General features: G+C 32.8%; 3 protein-coding genes across 5 annotated transcripts; 2 read left to right on the forward strand and 1 right to left on the reverse strand.

Annotated features, from left to right (window-relative positions):
• Positions 1-2,424: 2,424 nt before the first annotated feature.
• Positions 2,425-3,466, reverse strand: LOC125595217 (probable desiccation-related protein LEA14). Its single transcript, XM_048771113.1, has 2 exons — positions 3,116-3,466; positions 2,425-2,834 (listed from the first exon to the last, which is right to left on the reverse strand). Exons 1-2 carry the CDS (start codon positions 3,319-3,321, stop codon positions 2,585-2,587), a joined length of 456 nt encoding a protein of 151 aa, XP_048627070.1. The 5' UTR covers positions 3,322-3,466; the 3' UTR covers positions 2,425-2,584.
• A 4,824-nt stretch (positions 3,467-8,290) lies between these two features.
• On the forward strand, positions 8,291-9,478 carry LOC106407356 (60S acidic ribosomal protein P1-1-like). Its single transcript, XM_048771115.1, has 4 exons — positions 8,291-8,513; positions 8,717-8,796; positions 8,958-9,179; positions 9,247-9,478. The coding sequence occupies exons 2-4, from the start codon at positions 8,725-8,727 to the stop codon at positions 9,298-9,300; spliced, it is 348 nt and encodes a 115-aa protein (XP_048627072.1). The 5' UTR covers positions 8,291-8,513; positions 8,717-8,724; the 3' UTR covers positions 9,301-9,478.
• A 582-nt stretch (positions 9,479-10,060) lies between these two features.
• On the forward strand, positions 10,061-14,158 carry LOC106407083 (protein LHY). 3 transcript variants are annotated; one of them, XM_013847872.3, is made up of 8 exons: positions 10,061-10,323; positions 11,036-11,193; positions 11,295-11,406; positions 11,494-11,555; positions 12,071-12,250; positions 12,349-12,480; positions 12,578-13,447; positions 13,521-14,158. In XM_013847872.3, exons 2-8 carry the CDS (start codon positions 11,146-11,148, stop codon positions 13,860-13,862), a joined length of 1,746 nt encoding a protein of 581 aa, XP_013703326.2. In that variant the 5' UTR covers positions 10,061-10,323; positions 11,036-11,145; the 3' UTR covers positions 13,863-14,158. The 3 variants fall into 3 exon arrangements, with proteins under 3 accessions (XP_013703326.2, XP_013703325.2, XP_013703329.2); XM_013847871.3 differs by having other exon boundaries at positions 10,074-10,323; positions 12,071-12,265; XM_013847875.3 differs by lacking the exon at positions 12,071-12,250 and having other exon boundaries at positions 10,075-10,323.
• The last annotated feature ends 4,583 nt before the right edge of the window (positions 14,159-18,741 follow it).

Consider the following 18,741-nt stretch of genomic DNA (forward strand, 5'->3'; position numbering starts at 1 on the left):
TATAGGTTAAAGGAAATCTCACGAATTGTCATTCTTCAGAGAAATCAAGCACGTGAATACTAGTAGAAAGATAAATCTATGATTAAATCAGATTCAGAAACAAACAACAGAGAGTAAATTCCAAAACCCAGAACAGAGTATGCGAAACTCACAAGACCAAGTAAGCATCATTACCTTATCGAGCAGAACAGACGGAAGGAACCCTAACAAGGAAAGAAAGATCTGTAAAAGGACGAAACTTTCGATTACAGAAACAGAGAACTTGTTCGTCATCGTACATGGAAATCGAACCTTGCGAATTTTTTTTAGAATCGAGCGATCGAGGTGTTTAGTCATTGGATCACCTGCGCTTTTATCATAGAAGAAGAAGGTATTTCGTGGAAGATGAATACTCAACGGTTGATATTTGAAAAAAGAAAAAACAAAGTCGGTGATCAACATTTTTTACCGTTAGAGACGGGTAGGCCTGTACACGTGTCAAGCACTGATTTGTGAGTGAATATTTTTGTTTCGGTTTCCTTGTTCCCTAAGGATGATGCCCTTCGTTCGAAACTCTTAAAGAATATGTTGTTAGTGTTGTGAATGTGTGTCTTACATCTCAATTTGAGTATTTATTTGTTTATAACTTCCTGGATCCTCCACAATTTACAACAAAGCGCACCTTATTCCAAAAAACAATATCATATTTAATGTTTTTCGTTTTAAAATAAAACCATGGTGCCAAGCAAACACATTATCTTAAATGTTACCAGAGAGACATCTAAGGGGACTCACTTGTATGATCTACGGTGAAGTAAAGGCTCCATTGGTTTCTGAGGTAGCGAAGCAAGAGTGTGCCGAGGAGGAGGAGGATCCGCAAGGTTGTGCCTCACGTTGCGTAGAACGTTTGAGGCGAAACGAGACGCGGCTCCAAGGCTCAACCACGATGACGAACCCGCGGCTGCTGTATCTCGTTTGCCCGTTCGAGCGCGTCTCGTAGACGGTCTTTTTCTTCCTGTAATGATTTTGTCAATTTCCTACGACAGTGTCTCCGCCACGCTGCTTGTACAAAAGACGCTCCCCATGTTCTCCATTGCACTGAGTAAAGCCTGACGACATTACATAAAAAGAGATTGTAGTTCACCTTTAATAAGCTGAGAGAGAGAATGAGAAAGAGAACCTGAAAAGTATGCTGGAGCTGCTTGCTATGGAGGCGTCTGAATTGTGAAGCGGCAGATTTGAGATCCTCTGCGGCAAGGGAAAAGGCTTCTACTTCGGTGAGAGCCTGGACTGTCCTTGTCGAGATAGGAAAATGCGACCAAGATTGAGGATCTAAAGCTCACGTTAGAAGATGATCTCCACATAAATCATTTGCCTTGAAATGCACGACACTGAGGAACTCTGTTTGTCATCCATTGGTGGTCGCACTTATAAGCTTTCCTCTCATAACAAACACCATTTCCCCAACAGGATCTCCTTCATGGATCACGTATAGCACTTGTCTGTGTAGAGGACCGGTTTTAACCTACCGCATACAGCGTCAAATAATTGCTCACCCATTATCTCAAACATTGTTTTTTTTTTCACTTCTTTTTGATTTCATTTTATTTAGTTAAAAATATTCTTTACACATTGTTATGATTTCATATAATTATTATTCTATTTTCATTCGTTTAGTATCTAGTTTACTATCATTCACAACGATAACACCTCGTGATTGTTCCTACCAAAAAAAAAAGTAACACCTCCTGATTGTGTATATTTTGGAAGATGGCATAGAAACTGCATGAGTTGTTATCGTTTGTATACAAGCTTGGCTCATTTTAATGATAAATTCACATTTTATCAAAAATAAATAAATACAACTGTCCAGATTTGCGCCATAAAATACATTTATCTTTTGATAAGCAAAAGATTATAACATTATATATTGTCTATTTTTTTTGGACAAACAAACATTGCATTAACTCAAAAGGAGTCTAAAGTGTTGGAGTAAGTTTGAAATAGCTTGGGAAACAAACTATCATAATTCTACCGTTTACTAAAAAGGATCAGAAAATATCTAATAAGTGTTTTACTAATAAGATTAGGAATTATCTATTTTTATATAAGGAGTTGCAAGGTTGTTGCAACACTTGTGAGTTTTATTGATTGTGATTGAGTGCTTAAAATTTTGAGTGAATTTTCTTAAGAGATTAATAACAGAGATATTCTTATTATTGTGTGCTTCTATATCGATTACTAGAACTAGATTTGGTATCAGAGTTTCTAGGTTTCAGTTGCGATGGGAGATATTGTTACAAGTCTATTCAACACAGCTTTAAGACAATCTCAGCTGTCCATCCCAAGACATACTCTTCTCGATTCCAAGGCTTTGTCTCTCGGATCTTCTTACCAGAAAAAGATCATCCTTATCATTCATATTAACTTCCAAATTTTCATTTATTAGTTTTAAACTTTGATTTATTAACTGTATGAATAAACACATACATTGAAAAAGACATTTAATGATTTTATAGGCAAACCACACTTATTAGTTATTATATTTGATCACTAGTACAAACGATATTTGTTTTTGTTTTGTTTTTAACAGCGTAAAGTTGACTCAGAAGTAGTCTTTAAAAGTAGGGAGTTTGATTTCGCCCTTGCTGGTAACCGGAATAGTAAAATCCCCGACTACAGGAAGATCAATGGTGAGACCTATTTCGAGCAAATAGTCAATGTCCCAGTCCGCACCAACGTCTCGAGCCAAGTTGAACAGTATACTATACGGCACCACGATCGGAACATCAAGAACCGTCATGTCCTTTGCTTTCAGTGAACCAGGGTCCGGTATCTTCCCCTTTCCAATTTCCCTATCAGTTTTTTTATCATAATGATCATTAGATTACACGAATTTAGCGTTTACATAATAGAACGCGTATTTCAAACTATAAACACTTCTACTTTTGTAACAAGTTTTATTCAACGTACAAATACAAAACGCGATATATGAATATAAATTTTCAAACTAAAAACACTTCAGTTTATTATTGTGGGTCCTTTATAATTCATTTATAATAATAAACTGAAAAATCAAAACATCTATATGGAAACCGAAGAAATGTTAAGATCAAACGAGAAGGATGGGTTTTACCGGCCACCGCTGTGAATAGTGAAATTGATCTCGCAGATCGGAATTGCGTGACCGTAAGGATTGGTGACTGAAACTTTGGCTAAGTACTCGACGGAGTCACGGTTCACGTCTTTAAGGTCGACGTCCGTAACCGAACCCTCCGGTTTAGGAACCCCGGCGAGTTTATCAGCCACGAAATCTTTTGCTTTATCTAGTAAACTCGCCATGTTGATTCTTTCTCGCTACAACTTTATTTTTTGGTTTCGATCGCGCGGTGTTACTTTTACTTGGTATGATAGTAGGAAGCTCTTTCTGGAATATATATAGATGGACGGCATTACGAGATTTTATCAAGTCGGTCCATGTGAATGGATTATACATGTAATGTGTTGTGTACGTGTGAGGTATTTCACGAGTGAGAGTGAAAGCGTGGGTTATACGTGTCTTGTGTCTGATCATTTTCGTGCCATAATTTATTTACATGAAAGACTTCAAATCTGAAAATAAAAAATAATACATAATAAAACAGATATTTTGTTTTGCATACACGTATAGACAAAGTCGGCATACGTTGAATAAACTAACATATTGCGCTTTCTAAACTACTTTAGTTCCTATTCTTTATAGCTACAAAAAGTTGGAAATACGCGTAACGAATAAGATGCGCAATGGATGCGGTTATCTTCCACCTTTGGAACATTATCTCATCAAGGAAGCACAAGAAACATTTCAGGTCTCTTATGACCATGTGGCTGAGATAAGCTTTTGGTTGTAGGTTTAATTTGGTCATCCATTTTATTTTTTATTTTCTTTTTGTCAAGATAGCTCAAACATAAGATCTTTATTTTGTAAAAAAAAATTTCATTTATTTGATATTTACAGATTCGAAAAAAAGAATGCGCAATCGCGGTACACAATATGTACACATGAAGACTCTAATAAGTGTGAACTAGACCATGATCCACGCGTAGTGCAAATATTTAATTTGTGTTTGTATTTAATGATATATTTAAAAATATAATCATATTTATAAATGTAAATGTTATATTTGTATTTAATTTTATATTTTACAATTTTATAATAAAATGTATCACCGATATTGGATATTATATAAAAAATATAACATTTATATAATTAGATCCATGTCAATGATATATAGCGAACAAATTTTTTAAATAAAAGTACGAAAATAGATAATTATGAATTAGTATGCTATTTATAAATGATATATTAGCTATAATATTGGTAAGAAAATAAAATGATTGTTGAACTTCTATCAAATTTGGAACATATACAAATTAGGATTTAAATTTGTAAGAAAATAAAATGAAAATACAAATTTGATGTAACTGATAAGAAATTAAAAATGGGCTTAAGTTTGTGTACATTTAAACCATGACTTTGGGGATGTTTGCTTTTATTTTTGTAAATAAATTATTTTGTCTAAGTGATAGTATATATTTTAAATTTTTACCTGTGTTAAATAATTATTTAATAACATTATAAGAATAATAATTTATAGTTTATATTTTTTAAATTTTATTTTGTCTTATAAACCATCCATTGTATTACCACCATTTTTAGAATATGATCTATGCATCTATACAAATGTTTTATTTTTATTTTTTTTTGTGGATCAAAATTTTATGATAATGTCTAATAAATTATTTTATATACATGGTAAGTCGGTAAATAATTATAATCGTGCATGTAATATATTTATATTGGTAAGATGAAGAATTTGTTCAAAAAATGAAGAGTAACGTGAATTTTTGGGGAGAACGAGACAAAATGTAACTTATATTGTTACATAAATATTTTGTGTATATTATTGATATTCATTAATGTTTATAATATTAATATGAAATAGATAAGTTAAAATATTTATATTGAATTGATTGTGAATTTAATTTAAGAAATGTTTTATTAATTTTGAAAAGGACATGGAAAGCATAGAAGTAGGAGTAATTATTACTTCATTAATTTTAGAAAAGAAAAATATTACTTAAAAATAGGTTTATTTAATTATTTTAATGACATTAGGTTGTAAATATTGTGCAAGTTTAAGGGTTAGTCTTAATTTGTACTTCTCTTTTAATAGATTAGACTAGAGCTTGACCCGCGCATCCGCGCAGGTGTTAGTTTTTTAAAAAATGAATATTTATTTGTATAAGTGATAATATATATTTTAAAATTTACCCGTTAATTTTTTTTTTAAAAAATATGACATTTATAAACACAATAATTTTATAGTTTATATCGAGTAGTTTTGTAGAGGTTAACCCATAGATTTTGAAATATTTTTAAAAATATGACGATATTGTTTTAATGAATGATTGCATCATGCACTAACATATGACGAAGTTCAAAGAGGTTTGGAACTTTTATTGTCTCTGTTTCTCTATAAAGTAGTGATTTTATAGTGGTTAGTCCACCAATTTAAGGAATATTATAAAGTTTTACTAAATTAATTGATAAAAATTTAAAACGATGCACATGTACCATGAAATAGAGTTTTATATACATTAATACAAATGTAGAATGTGTTTAGAAATTTTAAAACAACACTAAAGATCATAGACTTCAGTATATATAGCATTTACCGAAAAACTCAATATTTTCGTAGGGGTGTTAACACATAGATTTTGAAAAAAATTCAAAAATATGACAATATTGTTTTAATGCATAGTTTCATCATGCACTAACATATTATGAAGGTCAGAGATGTTTGGAACCTTTGCTATCTTCGTTTCTCTAGAGAATAGCGATTTTATAGTAGTTAGTCCACCAATTTAGGGAGTATTATGAAGTTTTACTAAATTAATTGATAAAAAATTAAAACAATGCCCATGTACCATGAATGAGAGTTTAATATACACTAATACAAATGTAGAATATTTTTTGAAATCTAAAAACAACAATGAATATCATAGGCTTCAGTATATAGAGCATTTACCGAAAAACTCAATATTTTTGTAGGGGTTAACACATAGATTTTGAGAAAAAAATCAAAAATATGAGAATAATGTTTTAATGGATAATTGCATCTTGCATTAACATATGATGAAAGTCAAAGAGGTTTGGAACATTTGTTGTCTTCGTTTCTTTAGAGAATAGCGATTTTATAATGGTTTGTCCACCAATTTAGAGAATATTATGAAGTTTTACTAAATTAATTGATAAAAATTAAAACGATATCCATGTACCATGATAGAAAGCTTACTATACATTAAGACAAATGTAGAATGTGTTTAGAAATTTTAAAATAACACTGAAGATTATAGGCTTCAGTATATAGAACATTTACCAAAAAACTCAATATTTTCGTAGAGTTTAACACATAGATTTTGACAAAAAAAAAAGTTTAAAAATATTATAATACTGTTTTAATGCATGATTGCATCATGCACTAACATATGATGAATGTCAAAGAGGTTTGGAACCTATGTTGTCTCCGTTTCTCTAGATAATAACGATTGTATATTGGTTCATCTACCAATTTAGGGAGTTTTATAAAGTTATACTAAATTAATTGGTAAAAAATTAAAACGATGCTCATGTATCATGAAAGAGTGTTTAATATACATTAATACAAATGTAGAATGTGCTTTGAAATTTGAAAACAACACTAAAGATCATAGACTTCAGTATATAGAGAATTTACCGAAAAACTCAATATTTTCGTAGGGTTTAACACATAAATTTTAAAAAAAAAAATCTAAAATATGACAATATTGTTTTAATGCATAGTTTCATCATGCATTAACATATGATGAAGTCAAAGAGGTTTGGAACCTTTTTTATATTCGTTTCTCTAGAGAATAGCAAATTTATTGTGGTTAGTCCACCTTTTTTTTTGATCGAAAAACATACTTAATTAATTAAAGGAGTAAACCCAACAATAGTTTTACTCATCCACCAACGGAGAGTTATTTAGAGATCGTAGTGCTGCTTTAGCAAGAATATCAGCCATAGCATTTCCCACACGCGGGATGAAACAAAAACAGATAGAGCTAAAAGAACTGGATAGATGGTGAATGTCGAAGAGTGTTCCTTGAATCCAAATGTTATTCTTCTTGGTGACCAAGAGAGAGATGAGAGTTTTGGAGTCAGAAAAAACTCTAAGAGAGTCAATGCCACGGTTGGCCGCTTCTGTGATTGCGGCCTTTAACGCCAACGCCTCTGCTACAAGGGCTGAGGAGACTGAGCGGCGTTTTGAGAAGGTGCTGCCTGCTGGTGAAGACATGTTATCGCGAAAGTGCCATCCCATTCCACAGTTCCCCGAGACAGAGTCCCAAGCAGCATCTCATGTACCATGAAAGAGAGTTTAATATATATTAATACAAATGTGGTTAGTCCACCAATTTAAGGAGTATTATGAAGTTTTACTAAATTAATTTATAAAAAAATTAAGACGATCCCATGTACCATGAAAGAGAGTTTAATATATAGATTAATACAAATGTAGAATGTGTTTAGAAATTCTAATATAACACTAAAGATTATAGACTACATTATATATAACATTTACCAAAAACCTCAATATTTTCGTAGGGTAACACATAGATTTTGAGAAAAAATCAAAAATATGATTGATATTTTTTTAATTCATGGTTGCATCATACACATATGCAACGTATGATGAAGGTCAAAAAGGTTTGGAATCTTTGTTATCTCTGTTTCTCTAGAAATTAATGATTTAATAGTGGTTCATTCACCAATTTAGAGAGTTTTATGAAGTTTTACTAAATTAATTGATAAAAAATCATAACGATTCTCATGTACGATGAAATAGAGTTTAATATACATTAATACAAATATAGAATATGTTTAGAAATTTTAAAACAACATTAGAGATCATAGGCTTCAGTATATAGATCATTTATCGAAAACTCAATATTTTCATAGGGGTTAACAGATAGATTTTTTTTGAGAAAAAATCAAAAATATGACAATTCTGTTTTAATGCATAGTTGCATCATGCACTAACATATGATGAAGGTCAAAGAGGTTTGAAATCTTTGTTGTTTCAGTTTCTCTAGAGAATGACGATTGTATAGTGGTTAGTTCACCAATTTTGAAAGTTTTACTAAATTAATTGATTTAAATTAAAACAATGTCTATATACCATGATAAAAAAAATTAATATACATTAATACAAATATAGAATATGTTTAGAAATTTTAAAACAAAATTAAACATCATAGGCTTAGGCTTAAGTATATAGATGATATACCGAAAAACTCAATAATATAAACTCAATATACAGTTAATAATAAAATGGGCCGACGGAATATTAAACCGGCCCGTAACTGCCTGGGTTAGAGGCTTTCCCACATGATGATGATACCGTGTATCAAACCCTAACGAAATTTCCGTCGGAGCCGCTCTGCGAAAGCATAATCGATCCCAGTCTAAGGTACATGATGTTCTCCTCTGTTTACTACGATCTTATGAATCCTGGAAGATCATTGTGTATACATGTATTTGCTACAGGCCTGTTGGCTTTTTGATGTTTTTTTTAGGATCATTTCTTTGGGTTGTTTTCGAAATGACTAGTTAGAATTTCGAATTGAACGGACCGAAATAGTGATTAATCAGCGGTTATTGAAATGATTTCAGAGAAAGAAATGTCGACAGTGGGAGAGCTTGCTTGCAGCTACGCTGTTATGATCCTCGAGGATGAGGGTATTGCCATCACGGTTTGTATTCTTTCTTTTAAAAAAAATATTCCATTTCCTTATTTATCTGGAGATTCTAGATGATATGTACATGGTTCAATGCTCAATACACCTTTATCTGATTTTATTTATGGTTGTGGTTTGATTTTATTGACCTTATATCCTTAACTTGATGCTGTTAGGCCGACAAGATCGCTACTTTGATCAAATCTGCTGGTGTTAGTTGTGAGTCATACTGGCCAATGCTATTCGCCAAGATGGCTGAGAAACGTAACGTCACAGACCTCATCATGAACGTTGGTACTGGTGGGGGAGGTGGTGCACCAGTTTCTGCTGCTGCTCCAGCTGCCGGTGGTGGTGGTGGTGGTGCAGCAGCTGCCCCTGCCGCTGAGGAGAAGAAGAAGGTACAAACAAACAGTTTGATTTTTTTGTTTGTATCTTTGGGGTTTTAATGTGATATTGTGGTTGCAGGAAGAAGTAGCAGAAGAGAGTGATGGAGATTTGGGTTTCGGCTTGTTCGACTAAGCAGCCAGCAATTACTAGTGTTTTTCTTGTTGGTTTTATCTTTTTTGACACCTCCAGTATTTTGTCGTACGAATTACTACTTGGTTTGATCTGCTCTATAGAAGATTTAAGTTGTTTTTTCTTTTGTTAGAATTGAGTATAACCATTTTGGGATTGGAAAAATATCTGCTGTTACAGATGTGAGGATCCTAAGTTTACCCAAAGAACAGCTCAAGTCTGAAAAGAAAAGCTTAACCATAAGCAAAGCTCGTCTCCTGGCTTCTGTTTGATGTTTGGTGGTGTTTCTTATATACATACTACTACTACTAAGTTAAATGCTACATAGATATAGTTTTGAATCGAAATGTTAATAAACTCAATATACATTGGAGAAAAATGGCCTCTGTAGAATGGGCTCCCAGAAAAGGGGTATCATAAAGCCGAAATAAAAATCGAAAAGCAAAAGCAAAGCTATTGTTTTTTTTTTTTTTTTGGAAACACAAGCAAAAGCTATTGTTTAGGGTCTATATATAAAGTTCTATTAGAAGCCCAGATTGACCGACACGTATGAGTCTTACACCATCGCAGCTGCCTCGTAAGTTTAATGGACCCCACCTTGACGAACTAAACAAAGGAAGACTTTCTGGCTCAAAGAGAAGCCAAGTTGGGGAGATACGAAAAGTGCAGTGAGAAGCCACTACTATCTCACCGCGTGTCGATCTCCGGTGACTTCTGTTTTTTCCATTTATACCCTTCGTGCTGTTTCAGCCTCAAATAATTTATAAAAAAGAAACACATTAAAAAAATTGAAGGAAATTAGAGAAAAATGGTTGTGGCTGAGATTTGCTTCTGAGTTCTGCCTTTCTTCTTCTTCAGCCTTAAACAGTCTTCCTTCTTCTCAATCTATTCTCCAGCTCTAGCTCTGTTGAAAAAAAAATAATGTTTATTGTTTTCCGGGAACGATGACTTCTCCGGCGAGTTGCCGTGAGATGATCTAGTCTCTATTTTGGATTTGCATACTTTGTTCCTTCATAGTGGCTAAGGGTATGTGTTTTACACTATTTAGCAATATTAGAATCTCTGTTCTGTTGCTGAAGAAGAAATTTAGTAAATATATTAGCTAGCTGCTCTAAGTTGTTGTTGTTAGGCTCAGAGTCGTGCCTACAGTGTATTGAAAAAGGCATTCGCCTTAGGCCCCCGATTAATATGAACTTTTTAGGGTCCCAAAATTTAAAATAGTTTCTAATCTAGTGATTTAAACTTATTTTTTTAAAAACCCTTTTCACATAGTAGACTAACTAACCTTCTGAATTCATGTATTTTTTTCCTATATGACATAATATAGCATAAACTTATTTTTTTACAGTGTTAAACTTGTGTATTTGGTGAAAGTGATATATTATATTGTAAAATGGTTTTCATTTTAGTTGTAAATAAATTTATTTTTAAAATTTGCCTTGGGCCCCTAAAACTCTTCGCACGCCACTGGTGCCTGTTAGCATAAATAATCAAACAAATCTTAAGATTAATTTGGAAGCAATCATTACTGATTTTAGGGTGTTTGTGATGCTCTATAAAGGTTTTGGCTGCAATGGATTCGTTTGGGTTTGATTTTTTTTTTTAGAAAAGAAAAAGGAAGCTACTCTGTGGACTTTTCAGAGATTTCTAACTTTGATTTCTTATTCTCTATCTCTTTTGTTAGTATTGTCCTAGTGTGGATAAAATATTTTCTCATAGTTTCTTTCTCCTTTTGCAGCTAAGCTAGAATCTTTAAGAGGTCTTTTCAATTAGAAGTCCCAACGGCTTTGCAATTTGTGGGGCGGGAGGAACATTGATGTTTGGATTTGAAGCAGCTAGGATCCGGTTATGGATACAAATACATCTGATGGACCTGGTGAAGAATTGTTAACTAAGGTAATAAAATGCAAAAGATTGTCCTAGTTTGAGATATTTTTTTGGGATTCTTCTTTGTTTAGTGTGACGTGAACGAATATTTGGTTTTGTTGAATGAATAGGCAAGAAAGCCATATACAATAACGAAGCAGCGAGAACGATGGACTGAGGACGAGCATGATAGGTTTCTTGAAGCCTTGAGGCTTTATGGACGAGCTTGGCAACGTATCCAAGGTCCCAATACATTATTAGCTTCTTGCTGTATGATCTGAACATCAGTCTTCTCTGTTCATTTTCCTTGGTTTTTTTTTTTTTGTACAGAACATATTGGGACAAAGACTGCTGTTCAGATCAGAAGCCATGCACAAAAGTTCTTCACAAAGGTAAGCTGTTCGGTTCTGTTGGTCAATATATTGATAGATCCCATGAATTTAGTCAAATGACTATGTTTAGAGATTGCCTATCACTTACCTGTCACTTGTGTGTTGTTTTATTTTGCTAAGTAGAGCTTGTAGAAATTATTGGTTTTGATATTTTACAATTAGATCAAAGAGAGAGAGAGAGAGATCCATTCATTATCTGAGACAAGTCTACAGTAACATAACTAGCATTGCATTTTGCATGACACACTTTTGTCCCATATTCACCAAACTCCATGAAATAATGAGATTGCATGGACACTTTTAGCCATTCAAATAGCAAAACAAAACCTCCTTGGCCCGTATAGGACAAGGACATGAAGTAAGTGTCTCCTCTACCCACCACGAACACATTCGGGTCAGTATAAGACTCTTTTTTTTTTTAACATCAAGCTCAAGAGTCTCAGGGTTGCATTTACAATCTCCGATTTGGAAAAAACAAAAAAAAAGGAACTCACAGTTGTGGTTGGACTCTTCAGTTGGAGAAAGAGGCTGAAGCTAAAGGCATTAAAGCTCTGGACATAGAGATTCCACCTCCTCGTCCTAAAAGAAAACCCAATGCTCCTTATCCTCGGAAACCTGGTCCATCTTCGTCGCAAGCGAAACAGCTTGTATCTTCTTCAGAATGTAACCAGCAGGCCTTCTTGGATTTGGAAAAGGTGCCCCTTCCTGAGGTTTTTTATGTTCTTCATTCTATCATTTTGTTGTTGTTTCTTTTTCTTGTGACAGACTTGTTATGCTTTTGTTTCTGGTTTAGAAAATATCAACTGGGAAAGAAAATCAAGAAGAGAACTGCTCAGGGGTGAACAAGTATCCCTTACCAAATAAAGTAGTAACTCCAGGGAAACGAAAGACATTCATGGAATCTTCTGATCCGTCGCTAAGAAAGGTATAAAGATTGTAGTCCAAGAACATGATGCTGTATTTTGAAGTTCCTCAATAGCAATAAAAGAAAAACTTGGTTCGATTCTGATTATTTTGAGCAGGCAAGTGCCGATAATGAAACAAGCAAGGCTTCAAATGTGGACAACAACGTGGTTCATGAGAAGAACAAAGACAGAGATGATGATGATGATGATGATGATGATGGTGGTCTGCACAGCGCAAGGCATCATCCAGCTACTACAACTTCACCATCTGCTGCTACTACTACAACTTCCCATCAAGCGTTTCCAGCATTCCGTTTCCAGCATGATTACCGCTCGTTTCTCCACATGTCTTCTACTTTCTCCAATCTTATCATGTCTACACTCCTACAGAATCCTGCTGCTCATGCTGCAGCCACATTCGCTGCTTCGGCCTGGCCCTTTACTACTAATGCCGGAGACTCATCAACGCAAATGAGCTCTTCTCCTCCAACTATAGCTGCCATCGTTGCTGCTACAGTAGCTGCCGCAACTGCTTGGTGGGCTTCTCATGGACTTCTTCCTACTCCAGTCCCATTACCAGCCGTCCCAGTTCCAACTCCAGCAGCTATGGACAACGTCGGAAATGATCACCTTGAGAAACAAAGCACGGCCTTTCAAGAACAAAACATGGCTTCAAAATCTCCAGATTCATCATCCGACGATTCAGACGAGACTGGAATTACCAAGATAAAGGCTGACGGTGACAAGGAGGAAGTTGTTGCTGCTTTGCAAGATTCAAACGTTTCCCACAAGAAAAATCCAGTGGACCGCTCATCGTGTGGGTCAAACACACCTTCAGGCAGTGACGTGGAAACAGACGCATTGGAGAAAGAAAAAGAGGCAGATGCAAACCAGCCAAGTGTTATTGAGTTAGGCAACCGTCGGAGTAAAATCAGAGACAACAACAACAACCAAACTACTGATTCATGGAAGGAAGTCTCTCAAGGGGTAAAAACAATGATTCATTCACTTGCAGAGTTTTGCTTTGGAACTAACACTAAACGTGAAACTCTGGTCTCAGGGTCGTATAGCATTTCAGGCTCTCTTTGCAAGAGAGAGGTTGCCACAAAGCTTTTCACCTCCTCAAGTGGAAGAGAATGTGAATGGAAAACAAATTAGCGACACGTCAATGCCATTGGCTCATAATAACTTGAACAAGATTCAAGATTCTTGTAAGGCAGACCAAGAAAGCGCAGTGGATGAAGAACCGGGGAAGAGTCTTAAAATGAGAGAGACGGGGTTTAAGCCATACAAGAGATGTTCCATGGAAGCGAAAGAGAGCCAAGTTGGAAACGCAAACAATCACAATGATGAAAAGGTCTGCTGCAAGAGGCTTCGTCTGGAAGCAGAAGCTTCAACATAACCAACACATACTTTGAGGTAATTATATTTGCTTCTTCATTCAATCTTTTATGGAAAGAGACTTTTTTTTCTTCTTCTTCTTTTTAAGATCCATCTGATCTGAACATTTCTTCTGTCATGTCAATTTCTGTACCGTATTATTCCATCTCCGTGTCTGATGTCTCTGTTTGTGTCCGCCACTTCTGGTCTCTGGTGTGTTATTGTTAATTTACCATTAAGCAATGGATTTATGTCTATTTTGGATACTTTTGAAATCATAAACACAGTTTTAGATTTGATAAAGACTTCGTGTTTGTATTTGGTGTTTCTGCCACAATGCTTCAACTTTCTTAGGCTTTTTTGAATGGTTTAAACTCGACTTGAAGGTGCCCAAAGGTATACGATGGGCTTAAGATATTTTCACTAACTGGGTCCATGCACATCATTTTTATATTACAAGCTCAGTTCAGGGGAGTGAAGCTGGTTCAAATCAATTAATTTACTACAAAAGATTTGAATATAGATGAAATCAGACAAATCGATCCTAAATGAACATGCCTGTCTCTGTATATACACAAAACTCACTTGGTTAACTTAATATAAAAAGCAAAGTTAAAAGTTTAAACATCACACCATACAACAAGTGACCAAATCCACCAATATTTAAACTCTATAGAAATCAAGAATAAGTTTTTTTTTTCTTTTAAGTTTCACTGAGAAGCTCAAGAAGAAGAGAAGCAGCAGTCTTTAGCCTTCTTAACACTCGGCATCAGGCTCTCCCATACATTCACCAGTCCATCCTCTATCGCTTGTACTCACTCTTACCCAAAATGTAAACCTCTTTGCATGCGCCGCTCCTCCTTCCTTGACACATCTACAATATGGGTCGGTTTAAATGCATGGCTCTATATACAACTTATTTTGTATTGGTGCAAACCAACAAAAATAAAATCGGAAATTTGAAGGGAGAAAGAGAGACAATGACAGAACAAAAGCCTGCGAAGCCTCCAACGGTATTCATTGTGGACCAAAAGTGTGGGACGACTCTATCCATCTACATTTCATTTTATATAATTTTCCCATGCCTCAGTTTAGAACTTCATATTTCTATTTTCTGGGTGTGATGAAAATTAATCAATATCAAGAAAATGTTATTTCGAGTAAGATTTACCATATAATTCATAAGTTTTTTTTGTTTTTAAATCGTAAACGAATAAAGGAGAGCTTGGTGATTAGGGTTTGTTTTTATGTAGCCCACCACTTGTCTCGTTTTGTTTTTAATGTTTAGCTCTAAAGATAACTTCAAAACACCAATTATTTATTTTTATTTTTTTTAGCTTTAGCAAAAAAAAAAAACCACCAAATTTTTTTGTTGAAATTACATCAAAAAAAAATTTGGTAAAATAATTACATCAAATTTGATGTTTGGTATTGAAATCTAATTATCATCTCCAACTATAACACTAAACTAGATTTTGACCCGCGCAGGCGCGCGGGTGTATATTTTGAAAAATATGTTGATATTTGTTTTTCATGTAATTATTAGGATTTGGAAAAATGAATCCGAGGAACATAACCGATACCGATCCAAAGATATAGTACCAAACCCAAACATAAATTGATTAAATATTCTAATTATTCAAAATTTTGTTATTTAGAGAACCGAATCTGATCCGAACCGAAGTATTTGGGTATCCGAATTTATCTAAAAATAGATTTATATACTTATATATATTAATTATTTTTAGATTTAACGTATATAAAACATCAAAAATGATACTTTTAAATTAGTTTAAATACTTGAAAATATATATAGATAGTCAAAAGTAAATATCTGAAATAGTTAAAGTATACTCAAATCACCAAAAATACTTAAAATAATTATTGATTTCGTATCCAAAATTTTAAATCAAGCCAATTGATATGTTAAGCTTAAGTATTATGACATATGTTATTCAAATTTATACGTAATATATTATTTTATTTATACATTTTGAGAAATTTAAAATATATAATGATTTAAGACTTTAAAAATAATTTAAATTAGTTATCCAAACCCAAACCAAACCCGCAAAGATCCAAATCGAACTCAAACCAAAATTTAGAAACATTCTAATAAGGCTGAAATCTTTGACCCCGAAAATTCAAAATACAAACCGATCAGAACTAAACCCGTATGGTATCCAAAAGCCCATCCCTAGTCATTATTATATATTGTATTTTATCATCATATAATTAATCGTATTTTATATGTACCATCATATAAGTAATCATATAATTAATAGTATTTTATACATACCATCATATAAATAATTACATATATTATATTTTTAAAACTTAATATGAAATATGAAAACCATAATTTGAGTTGGTATTTCAAATTGGGCTTTGTATTATATTTTTCTTATATATATTGCCAATATTTTTTTATAATGGTTATTGAAAAATAGTTTAGTAAAAATCAATTTTTGAATATATGTATATTTTTGAATCAATTTTTGATATAAATCAAATTTGAATTATTATTTTGATTTGAAATATGTATATAAAGTTTAAATTTTGTTTTATGGTTAGTTTAGAAAAAAATTTTTTAGGTAATTAGATTGACCCATTTTGGTATATTTTAAAAGTGGCCTAGATAACTTTCAATTTTTTAAAAAAACATAAGCCCATTACTTTTTTTTCTTAATACTACTATCTTTGTTTTCAAACAAAAATATTTTTTTTTAAAAGACTGCAATCCATGTTTCCAAACACTCCAAATTTTTAAAAGTCCTATTCAAGTCTCCAAACAATCCAATTTTGTACTTGAGTTTTAATAAGATAGATTTTGTACTTGAGTTTTAATAAGATAGATAAAGTGACTATTTATGAAACTCTAATCAGCTTGAAGCATGTAGTATAAAATTATTTTAGATATATTAAATATGCTCGTTTGGAGGTGATTAGAATTGTGCATGTATGTATATAATTTAAACTAATTAAGTCTCCTACACTTGGGGGCACACATGACAGTTGCCATCATCAACATCACATACACCCGCTCCATGCAAATGGACTCTATTCTTCCCCTACTGCTGATAACGATCCATCTCTCTATGACTATATATACGCTCATATATTAGTAACTTTTTTTTTGGTCAACATATATATGCAGCGACAAAACATAAAATATGATACTTTTAAGATTTTACCCAACTTTTATTTATTAAATTTTATATTTTGTTTTATATACATTTATTAGAAAGTTGAAGTCAACTCATATTTACTATATTTAAAATAATTTTAAATTCTTTCGCAAATTTAATATTAAATCAATGATAGTTAAAATATGTTAACAGTAAAGTATTTATGAGAATTAAGCCCCACTATATCACATACCTTAGTTTTTTTTTACAGGGCAGCTTTAAAAAAGGACCAGGTTCTTATAGTTTCTCTATGGCTACATGACAGTACGTAATACGTTGTGTAGAACCTTAAAATTATATATAAAAGTCCCAATGGCTCAAGATCTTCCAAGTTGATAAAAAGACACATACACAACACATACACAAAATATGCAAATACTAATTTTTTTTGTAACACATGCAAATACTAATTATTAATAAAGAAAATAGGTGTGAAAGAGATCGGGAAGTGTGGGGGTACAAAAAATGTGAGGATGCTTGTGACAAACTCTAGTGAGAGAGTAGTGAGAAGTGGTCCTTACTCTATTTCATGTTTACTGTTGTGAAATTGTAACACTTCACCTTCTCGCTACCCTTGTCGTTTATGTTTGCTTCCCCTTTCAATCCAACTTTAACCATGTTATTCAAACCATATGCGCACACCATACATCTCATACTTAACCATATATTCTAATTTTAACTAATGTATGAAAAACGCTAGAGATTAGAGATTGACATATTATTTGAGAGATGATATTAAATCGGACACATTTACGTATGTGATTAATCATGTTTTTTTAACAACGTGATTAATCATGTTTTCTATGTGATTAATGTATATGATTGAAATTTTGGACCACAAAAACATGGACACATCAGCAACCAAACCTACTTCCCCCTTGTGATGTGTAAACTATAATTGCATAATTAATTTGAGAAATTAGTTACATTTTTTTAGAGCTAGTTACATTTTTTCTTACATAGTCAAATCTTAATTACTTAATTCCTCATTAGACTGAAATCCACGTGACTCACTCTGACAATATATCGCTAAACAAAGTTTACAATAACATTAAGAGTTATTATAGTATTACTCCTATTCATCACTGATTTTCATTGGCATGATTAAGTAAATCGACAGTATTGCGTGCTGAGCGGTTAAAACCATTAACAGTGGATATTATTTACATAATCCCTCAATATTATACATGTTTCATTGAGTTTTTTTTTCTTTCTTTAATTTTTGTTGTATTTATGGTTCAACAGTACACCGTTTTAACCTAATCGATCAAATTATCAATTGGATGATCGATAAAACTGACTACATAGTTTACTGATATGGCAGAAGTTGATGATCGATGAACGTTATTAGATAATAATCATAATATATATACAGTACATGAACAACCAAAAAAAAAATTATGGTTAATCAGCATATGTTTTATTAACTAGCGTATTTTCATAATATGGGCCATGTTTTATTTCATAAGATACACCATTTTTCTTTTTTAAAACGCAAGTGAAAATGTTTTCAGAAAATGGTTTGATTGCTTGGATCACATATATAGTTTCTTTGTCAGGGTTCTTTGTGAAAAAAAATCATATTAAGCATACACATGTTTAAGGAATCATGACATGATGCCAACAACTGGAGTAGTAGTAGGTGAGGATTATAATTAATTTAATGTGATCAAATGCGTGCATGCATATGTTTATATTGTTTTATAAATTATT

Source organism: Brassica napus, unplaced genomic scaffold (assembly GCF_020379485.1).
Source record: "Brassica napus cultivar Da-Ae unplaced genomic scaffold, Da-Ae ScsIHWf_1007;HRSCAF=1413, whole genome shotgun sequence".
Lineage (NCBI taxonomy): Eukaryota > Viridiplantae > Streptophyta > Magnoliopsida > Brassicales > Brassicaceae > Brassica > Brassica napus.